This window comes from Drosophila suzukii, chromosome 3, assembly GCF_043229965.1.
Source record: "Drosophila suzukii chromosome 3, CBGP_Dsuzu_IsoJpt1.0, whole genome shotgun sequence".
Classification (NCBI taxonomy): Eukaryota; Metazoa; Arthropoda; class Insecta; order Diptera; family Drosophilidae; genus Drosophila; species Drosophila suzukii.
The window spans coordinates 5916847-5927745 of record NC_092082.1 but is presented as its reverse complement, the minus strand read 5'-3'; the positions used below and the strand labels follow the sequence as shown (position 1 = coordinate 5927745).

The window sequence follows — 10899 nt, the reverse complement described above, 5'->3', positions numbered from 1 at the left end:
TCGCAATCGCATCCACATCCGCATCCCTTTTGGGCCGACGGCCAACGAAAAAATCGCAACAATTTGTAATGCCAAATATTTTATTCATTCTGCGTTTGTCGAGCCGCCTCCTTGGGGCCACATAAATAAATACATATTTGTGTATTTATTTTTTTAGCCCTGTCGCTCCGATTGGCTCAACAGGTCAAAGGTCGAGCAGCGGGAGTTCCGTGTTCCGGATTCCGGACCCTCGCGGCTCTGTCCTCATATGAGGACATTTATGGGACGGCTTTTCCTGCATACAAATGCAGCCAGTTTTTCCTGGCCCGTGGTGCAGAAATTTATCACGCCATTAGTGGAGCACAGTTTACCGGAATACATATATTCACAATTTGTTCATGTCAATTGCGTGTAGGCTTTTTGTTGTCAAATGGTTTAATAAATTATATCTCTTCTCTCTGTTTGCGAATTAAAGCGCATTTTATGTAATCAGAATAAATACAACATTTTGTTTTATTAAATTGAATATTATTACATTTGTGTGCAAAATAAAGCGTGGCTTTTAATAAATTATAGTAATAACAGTTTAACTTTTGGTTCAATTTTTCTTCATAATAAATATTCCAACAAATATTACAATATATTGTTTCTTGGAATTTTAAAATCAAGTTGAACTGATAAATATCTTTATACAAAAAAATATCTTAAGGTTTATTCTAAGACGAATTTACGTCCGATACAATTCAGAGATTTGAAATAAGATTATAATGGAAGTAATAAATACAATAAAAATTTACATTCAGCACTTACCTAATATGTATTTAGCTACTTATCTTAAAATCATTATTAAGATCAGATTATTACAAGCGATAATCAGCTTAGAGTTAGATATTACTTTAAAAATACTCCCCTTCGAAGGGCTAATTTAGGAACTATAACCCGAGTTACTCATCAGTTTTCAGCTGGAAAATCAGCTTGGCAACATTTCACAGTTTCTAAAATTAGCGACTACAACTGGAATTGTAACTTCATAAACGCATCAACACGCTGGCAATGCGAACATAATGAACTCAATGCTGGGTCGTCGGGTCATTTGTCTATTATGGCGCATTGATTAGCGCCTGACCCCCATTTCGCAGTTCACACTTGCGGGTCGCCAATGCCCCATACCCGACCCCGCCCCCGCCCACAAATGCATGCTATGCCACACATGTCGTGTTTAATTAACCCCGAACAATTTCAGTTTCCGCTGCACGCCGCCAAAATCCCTCCTCCAATGGACACAAACACATGCACTTAGCTGCACATTCAGTCATACAAAAGGCACGCGCATAATTCTGATATGTAGTTTGTGCACTCTGAACCCCATGGTATACCCCATACAACACCACACCCCATTCAAACCCCTCGCAAATGGCCCCAATATCGGGATGCCGTCGGAAACACAGTGACCCAAATTAATCTTAGTCATCAGCAGGAGCCAACTGCAAGTGTCGAGCGGAATGCGAACTCAGGGCCCTTGACAGGCGATGACATCGGGATTTGGGCGCTGGAGGGACGGCTACGAGGGGCCCATCCAAAACCGCCGCCCTTGAGTTTCCATGTCTAGGCTGCGCGTAGACAAAGTGCCGAAAGTTTCGTCGCGGGTGCGGGAAGAAGATGGAAAGGATTTCGCCTTTTGTTTCAGAATTTACAAAATTCAGGGGCCTTGAAATCAAAACAAAACGTCAGCAGCCGTTTTATTAAGACTAAAGGTGATTGATAACTTTTTCATCACCTGTATTTTGATATTATTCCTAAGAAATTTAGCGTAATATAATATAATAAGCCGAAAGCTATAAATCTAGTATACCAACAGCTTTAATTGAAAATATTTTGACTTTAAAATTCAAATCAATTTTTAATGGAATTTCATTCAACACAATAGATTCCCTGCTTAGACTTTAATGGTATTACAATTTTAAAGACCGAATGGAAAAAATTAATACCAACTACATAAGTCGAACTTTTCATGTGATTAAAAATAAAATTCGATCTTTTAAGAATTAAAAAACGATCACATTTATAAAAATTTATAGAAATGCATAGGTTGAAATACATAAATATGCTTAAAATAACTTTAAGTACTAATAGTCGTGGCATAAGCATTTTATAAGTATGTGGTTTTATTAATCAAAAAGTAAGAACAAGTTTTAAAACCTTTTTTAAATGATTCCTTAAGCAATTTTTTACTTGTGTGCCAAGAAACCGTATATATTATTTATTAATCCAGGAACGGCAAAAGAAAACCCAAGCTCTAAATCCAAAGGATCAAGAATTTAATGTGGCTTTATTGTACTTTAAATTCCTCGCACATCCCAGTGTTTCGTGTAGCGATTATGAATCGCAAAGATTACCGCACATAATTATTATCATCATTCCGGGTGGTGGGGAAAGTGGGCTGGGAGAAAAGCGAAAGGTGGCTGGCAGTTAAATGGTCCGCCCGCGCACTAATTGTGAGTAACACGTTCGCGTTTACGAAACTTTCTGGGAATTTTCATGGAAAAACGGGCAGCCAGCCCCGGAGATTCGGCCAGACAAGTCCTCATCTCGGAACTCGGAACTCTTAAGTCGAAACTCGCAGCTAGACATGCAGTCAGCCGGCAAGTGCTTAGACATTAAAGTTTGGCGCGCTGGCTTAATAGACCAGAAATTCATTTGGGCCAAGTTTAAAGGGGCCGGTGGGTGTGTCATTAACAGCCAGCTCCCGAAAACCTTAATTAAAGCTGTGACACTGCTAGCTGGTCTTTAAACTTAGTCCTTTTTGTAGCGTTCGAAAATCAATAAATTTAAAATGTACTAGCCACTGCGGAAAAAGGGAATAAAATCGTAGCCAGTGCACACACACGGTGAAAAAAAAGAAAAAAAGAAAAGGAAAACAAAATTCCAGCCATTCGAGGGAGAGTCCCCATCTTTTCGGGGGATGTTGTTGCTGAGGCGACAAAGCAAGCAAGAAATCGCCGAGCCAAACATCCTTTTGTCAATACAAAATAGTAGTACAACAAAGCAAATAAAAGTCCCGAACGAGCCCCACGAGCAAAGACAAAGACAAAAGTCAAAAGTGCAAAAACAAAGGCAAAACAACTCAGAAGCGCCACCCGGATTTCGGAATCGGTATAAACGGACGGATGGATGGATGATATGGGGGTGCCTAACGCATGCGCCAAAAGCTGGCGAATCTCACAAAGCTGGGGAAAGGCAAATGGCTGGCTCTCGGCCTTTTCAGGGGGTTGGAGTCTCACTCAGGATATCATATTGGGATATGGCTAAAATGGCGCACAAGCACACGAACACTACAAAAGCCATTTCTCCTTCGGATTGGAGAGAATTTCCTAGCATCAGCAGCAGCAGATGCTTGTGCATTTTCCCAAAGAAGAGCAAATGATTTTTAACAAATTTCATTAACATCAGAGGTCCGTAATCATTCAAGCATCGCGTTTCGTAACAGGGCCAGGTCAGAAGTCCGATACTGGCCGCCCCAGCAGTTCTAAAACCCAAATTTATCGACAGTTTCGAGTCTGAGAAATGTGCTCTTGCCAAAACACTCGCAAAATGTATCATTATACGCAGAAAACGTAGGAAAATCCCGAGAAAAGCTTCGCGAAAATTATGTAAAAGTCAGTGAACGTTATTTTATAGTTTTCCGTTTTTCAAACTGAACGATAACAACATGATCGACGAACAGCATCCCATGCAGATTGGAATGTGTAAGTATCGGGGAACACAAGGAATAGAAATTATGAATCAGAAACCCGACGGCTTTTCCACGACCAATATTCTGTATATCCGTCGGCATTTTTTCAATACCAATATTTGGTTGGGACATCCCTTTAAAAACGTTTAGTGGTATTTACATAACTATCCCTTAATTGTTATACTTTTACTAGAGAACAAGTGTTGTTTTAGCTTCCCTTTAATAAGCATAAATGAGATATAAGATAAGCCACTATTTTCAAAATCTTAACAAACATCAAATTAATATCTTAGCTCAATCAAATGATTATATTGTTATTTAATAATCTATTTTAATATTCCATTTAAAAGATTTTTGCTTTTTTGGCTCAGAAAATGTAAAATTTAAACTCGTTTTCCAAACAACAATAAAATAGAGGCGATTTACAATCTATAAATGTTTTTGAACTAGTTTAAATGAAAAAGATTTTAGAATTTCTAAAAATATATACTTTTAAATATATTCTAAACTTGAAGATTTACTTCAAGAAGTAAAAATTAAAAATAGTTTATTTTGGAGCAACATTTTTTAACCGAATATCCTTCAAAACAGTAATGAAACCTTTCTTTTTAACAAAAGGGATTTGTTGAGACTTACAAATTCTATTGCACACATCACAAGGCAACTATTTACATATCCCAATCAACACATGATTTAATCTGCCACCAGAGATAGATATTTAACACCAATAGTGCCGAGCACAAACGCCCACTTCACATCCGCTGGCTGAGGGCCAATGAAAATTACAACATATTTTCCAGAGCAAGGCAAATTTTGACTTCTGTCAGAGATTAGGCCAAAACAAAGCATTTACGCTGCGATTGCTGGCACAACAAAACGGCAGTGGCAATAGCACCATAACTTCATTGTCTGCCCAAATCCGATTAAATAAAGCGCTGTCAGTGGCTGAACTGCTGGCAACTGACAGCGGAATCGGAATAGGAATAGGAATCGGAGGCAGCACACAGCATCCTGGCAGCCAGCCGACATCCTGGCAAGGATTTCCAAGGGTTTCCGCTCACGAACTGTGCCGCCTGTCGACTGCCAACATATGCCGCCCAAAACCGAAATCATGAGCCCTCCTTTTCCTCACCACCGTTTATACGCTAAGCACAAGCATATTTTCCATAAGGGTGGAAATCCTCCAGCTAAATGCCCCTGATTCAATGAAATTCGTTTATAATCTAGTTATAAGCGGAGCAAAGGGTGGCATTTTTGCCGACTTAAAACGCCCCTCAGTTCCCGCTGCACATTAGAATCTAATTTGGGAGGGGGACAAGTGGAAGGACTATCAATGTCGGCTTTGCACTTGTCGTCCCAAAATCCTCGAGGTCTATGCCCTCGCATGTCCGGCAAACATGTTGGAATATTTTCTAAACGTCAATCGGGAGATGACATAGCACTAAAAGTGTAACAGGTGTGGCCACTGAGCGGATTATTCCGCTGCACTTCTTAGTAAATAGCTCCCGTTGTTCCAAGTGTCACAAGTTAATGTTAAATAGGGCAAGAAGATTAGGATTTGGGTCTTGGAAAATGGATAAAAACTGCTGGAGACTGTAGTTACTAGGAGTATTAGTTTGTAGCATATTGAAGAATTACTTCACTGTACGAAATCACCCCAAATATATTCTGTTACCCTTTAGACTTATCACATCTAAATTAAGAGATACATGTTATTATAGATAATAAATGCACATGGCTTGGGGATTTCTTAAAAAAATATTTAAGTTAAAGATGTTTCTATTCAAAAATGTTGGAAAAAAAGATGTAAAGCCATTGCCTATTTTATTTTATTAAAAATCCATTTAAAATATGAAAAAACAGTTAAGAGAATTCATATTTTATGTAGGTATATAAGATATTAACATCTACATAGTTGAGGTAATGTTCAACAAACTTTTATTTTATGAGAAGACTTTAACATTTTACATTTAATTGAGTCTCAAAACACTTTTGGAAAACATTGCAAAGTGTTTAAACGTTAAATTAAAATGGTACAAACATTAAACAAAAATGTTTTTGGAATAAAAATAGTTTTATTTTTCATAGGAAGAGTGTAATTGATTTTTTTTCAAAAATATATGCAGATTTCCACGGATACCTTTTATAGGTGTATTCATGTACTCCGCACATTTGTACCAACAGTAAAGCCAGCTTGAAATGGCAATTAAGTTCAGTCAAATGAAATGCACTCAAAACTGCCATCGCCCATATTCTCATATATATTTACTGTTTTTCCAAATAAAATACAAATGTGACTAAAGCAATCCACGTCAATCAGTGTAAAAGGTGTAACAGAATTCTTAATGAGAACAATGGCCGGAATACTTTAACATTCTGTGCATATTTCTGGCATAAATTGGCATACCAGATATAATTTTTGCAAACATTTAATGAAATTACGCACACATTTAAATCACTCAAAATGCAGAATGACAAAAATACATGTATGAAAAACACAAAAAGTTTGGGGAGGGGGGGAAATGCAATGGAAAACAAGTGAAAAACCAAACGGCGACACGCACACACAAAAGCTGGGAAACAAATTACGATGAAATTTCAACAATTTGCCATAAATTGAGACAACAAGGCACAAAAAGCCAACCAGTCAGGACCGCAAATGTACAGTAATTTTTTGCCACCAAGCCACCGGAACAATCGCACATACGCATCGGTTACGCATACGCAGCGTTGTCCGTATTTATTTCTTTTTCTGTATTTTCCATGGCATTTCGCATGGCATTTCGGGGAATTTCGAGTGCAGTCGCACATATATTCACTCACTCACTCTTTTGTTTTTGGGTGGAAAAGTCATTTCAATAATTGCAAAACCACAAATTTACTACAACTCGAAACGGTTATGGTCACAGGGGCCCCAGACCAGATGGACATGGTCCTGCCCGCAAATACAAAAACCCTTTTTATCCAGCCAGAACTATAGTTGTAAATTTGAGGGCTATGGAGAGTGGGGGGCGTGGCCAGCCGCAGTGTGCATGCCAGAGTGAAAATAAAAATATCTGAAATGTTTCTCATTTGCATGTGCCTGCTGGAATAACTTGGACCTCGGGGGCTGGACCAACGACACGACCGCAAAACCAAAATAGTTCCGATGGACATAAAATGTCAACAGCAGCAGCAACACCAACAGCAACAGCAACAACTACAGCAGCAACACCAGCAGACTGGGGGCCTCAATCAACTGCTTTTGAGCGGAAATGAACGCATGTTAACAACACCAACGACAGCGGCAACATCGGTGGTGGCAACCGGAAGGAGCACATCGAGTGCCAAAGCCGGAGTGGCCCACAATGACAAAATGGCGTCAGTCGGCAGAAATGTCAACGGAAGTTGCAACAACAGCAGCAGCAGCAACAGCAACAGCCACCACAGCAGCGGCATAAACAAGCAGCCCATGGGCGTGATCCAAATGCCAGGAGGAGGAGGAGCAGGACCTGGACCACCCCATCCCCTATGCAACCGCATCACCTTGGGGGAGTGCAGTCTGAATGGAATGGACAGCTTTGCCACGCCGGTAGCCCCTCCTTTGACATCCAACACACCGCAAGCGCCTCAGGGAATGGGTCCGAGTTCCAACTCCACTTCCACTTCCATGTCCACTTCCTCCTCTGCCCTGGGCATGGAGTTGGGCCTAGGAATGGGTGCCCATACCCAGATGAGTCAGTGCGCCCACTGCTGCCAGCCCATTTGCGATCGCTACATCATGCGCGTGGTGGAGAACTCCTTCCACGAGGGCTGCCTCAAGTGCACCGCCTGCTCGCTGCACCTGGTCCACTCCTGCTACGCCAGGGAGGGCAAGCTCTACTGCCGCATCGACTACGAGAGGTGAGTCGGGGTTTACTTGCCAGGTGACCTCTGCGAAGGTGGCTATGTGGTCAAAGGATTTCTTGCTAGACTCTTTTATTTTCAGTTTTCCATTATCACAATTTAAGATACGATTTTGAAACATATAATTGTAAAGTTTACTTAGTTCCGTTTTTTTTAAATATTGAAAACCCCAAAATATCTAATAGAACTTAAAACTTCTAAGTAGATTCTGTAATATATTTATTTATCTTACCATTACCATTACAAAAACTTGTTCATTATTCTTCCTATTAAGACAGTAGTAGTATTTAAGGTAGTAGTTGCATCATAAATTTCAGTTTTTAACAGATTATTGGAAAATCTTTGAAATTTTAACAAAAAATTGTTAAATGGCACTAAGTAATTATTTACATTTATAAATTGGAAATAGTCTTTAAAACATTTAATAAACGTTCGAATGCCTTGAGATATTTTATAGTAATTATTTATTTTAGTTAATTTTCTTAATGATTAAAAACTATTTTCATTTTTTTATTCATTAATAATGGGAAATACTTCTTTTTCTAACTGTGATTTATTTTCCCTTCGTAGACTTTACATCCGCAATCATTGCCTTGGCTGTGGCCTCAAAATCGGGGCCGATGAGCTCGTGATGCGGTGCCACGAGAACGTCTTCCATCTGAAGTGCTTCGCCTGTGTGGTTTGTGGAGCCCTTCTGAAGAAAGGAGAGCAATACGTGGTCAAGCAAGGTCAGCTTTTCTGCCGATTTGACTACGAGAAGGAGGTGGAGATGCTACAGGGATATGGTGAGTTAATAACTCATTTTGATAGGAATCAACAGTATAATCATATTAAATTAAATAGATTTCTATGGCGATGAGCTTTTTCCGCCAAAATTGGACGGAAGACGAGGACCCAAGCGACCAAGGACCATTTTGAACACGCAGCAAAGAAGGGCCTTTAAGGCATCCTTCGAAGTTTCACCGAAACCCTGTCGAAAAGTCAGAGAGAATTTGGCCAAGGACACTGGCTTAAGCCTAAGGATCGTGCAGGTGATTAAGGATAGGATAAAATAAAATACAATATAATGATAATATATTATTAATTTTCTCCCCTCTTTATCAGGTTTGGTTCCAGAACCAGCGGGCCAAGGTCAAAAAGATCCAAAAGAAGGCCAAGCAGGAGCCGCCCAGCAAGGGAGCCAGCGACTCGCAGGACTCACAGGAGTCCCTGGACAGCAGTCTGGCCACCAAGATCAAGGACGAGGCGCACAGCGACAGTGAGTCGCAGCTGGAATCGCCGTATTCCACGACCTCGGATGGACTGAACCGGATGCGATGCGCCATTAAGGACGAGCAGGAGCAAGTGCCCTTCAACTGCATGGAGACCAATAAAGGTGATACTACCCCTTAAAAATCTATTAAGATGCAAGGAATTTACCCAATACTTTTTTTATACAGAAAACTGCAATAAGAACAGCGAGCCCATACTGAATACCATTCTGGGACTGAGTTACGCCACCTTTCAGCAGCTAATGGGACCCTTTGCCCAAACGCCGATGATCAATCCAATCGACCGGCTATATAGCATGCAGAGCTCCTACTTCCGGCCCGAGGAGCTGCAGGCCTACGGAGAATGCGGCGTCAAGGACTCCCTGGATCACTAGTCTGGCCTTCGCAGGCCTTCGAATTTTAAGCCCAAATCAAAATTAGACCTTGTAAAATAAAAGAATGTTAATGTGCTAGCAATCGAACTTAAACACCCCGGTAAAGTAGATTTCCTCCACCCACCTTTTTTTTCTGGAAGCTGCACCACTTGCGTAATCAGAACCCGAATCACCCCACTTGCTGCACCACCATCAACATGGCCATCACTTTGGTGGCTCTGCAGGTGCAGCCTCGAAATTAGTTCCGCTCGGTTGACAGGCACAAAGCATTTGCCACAGCAGTCGCAACCCCGGTGAAATGGTGAAAGGCCCCTTGGAACGGGAATGGGCGTAAAATGCCGATTCGTCATGCATAGTTCAAAGGGACGGATACGGCCGGATTCGGATCCTTAACCGTAGCCGTATCCTCCCCGCGATGACGGGCCGTTTGACAGCATCGTCGACATGAATGTGTCGCAAATGCCGCCCAAGGACCGGACTTTTAAGTGGCATCCCCTTCCTCCACCCTCTTTGATTTTGGTTCTGCAGGAAGAACTGCATCGGCATGTCCTTAAAGCTAAATTACATTTCAAATCGGGGTGTCAAACCTTTAAAGGTATCGGGAAACAAAGTAAAAAACCATTTTAATTTTACTTAATAACTTAATAACCTTTAATTCAAAATTTACCTCACTCTTAAATCAAGTTTTTCTAAAAAGTTTACATTCAAAACATTTTAAGTTTAAAATCAATTACCTTTAATTTCATTGACTAGGCTGCATGTTCAACTTAAAATATGCTTTAAACTTAAGTTCATATACGTGTTCTAGGCTTGAAACCGTTTTTTAGAAAAAGTTCCCAAGACTTTACAACATTTTTTTTAAATGCAAAATATTTCTAGTTAAAGTAGACTTTTAGTTAGCGTAACAAAAAAGGTTTAACATTTTACTAAAAATTCTTTTGTAGGACAAAAAAAAGTTTGTTGTATATATTTTTTGGAAATATTTATTTATAATATTGATGCGATGATATTCTGTTCAAGTACACATTTTGATGTTAATTATTGCTATGATTTTGTTATTTTCTCAAATCAGATTTAAAGAACTCGAATAGAAAACACTTGGGCAATCGGTGGCTAATTGATTTACGAGGAACTGCAACACGTGTTTACACAATTCCGGCCAATCCAACCCCTCCAGGGAACGGCAAGGAATTGAAAGTAAGACCCAACCAATCCTCCAAGCTCCGTACAAGTTCATGCAATTTGTCACAATATGTGTCACATTAGCCACAGCAATTGTGCTTAAACGTCACCGTCTCGCCGGGTATCCGAGTATCCGGTTTTCCTGCCTTTTCCCCGGCTGTTGTCATCAGGACCGCTAACCAGATTAAACCCCAATCGCGACACCGATACGGCCAAGGATATCCTTAGTGCGACGGTCCTCGAAGGGGATGTTTGTGGCAGGGGTAGCTGGAAAAGTGGGCAAACAAAGAGCCAGGACTCAACCACCGCCGAGTTTTGGCACTGCCACCACCACCACCACCACCACCGAGGAATCTGCACCCACCCCATGTTCTTCGTAGGACATCCATGTAAGTCGTTTGCAGATACACGCATTAAAAGAGGCCGTAAAAAAGAGATCCAGTGTCCGCATCATTAATCAAAAGCGGACAAGGCC

The 10899-nt window shown here is 40.5% G+C and overlaps 1 protein-coding gene across 1 annotated transcript; it reads left to right on the top strand.

The window, feature by feature from the left end:
* Positions 1 to 3415: 3415 nt before the first annotated feature.
* Positions 3416 to 9366, top strand: LOC108012572 (LIM homeobox transcription factor 1-beta). The gene is made up of 6 exons (XM_017077987.4): positions 3416 to 3725; positions 6856 to 7594; positions 8168 to 8382; positions 8441 to 8628; positions 8702 to 8972; positions 9037 to 9366. The coding sequence occupies exons 1-6, from the start codon at positions 3689 to 3691 to the stop codon at positions 9240 to 9242; spliced, it is 1656 nt and encodes a 551-aa protein (XP_016933476.3). The 5' UTR covers positions 3416 to 3688; the 3' UTR covers positions 9243 to 9366.
* Positions 9367 to 10899: the final 1533 nt, after the last annotated feature.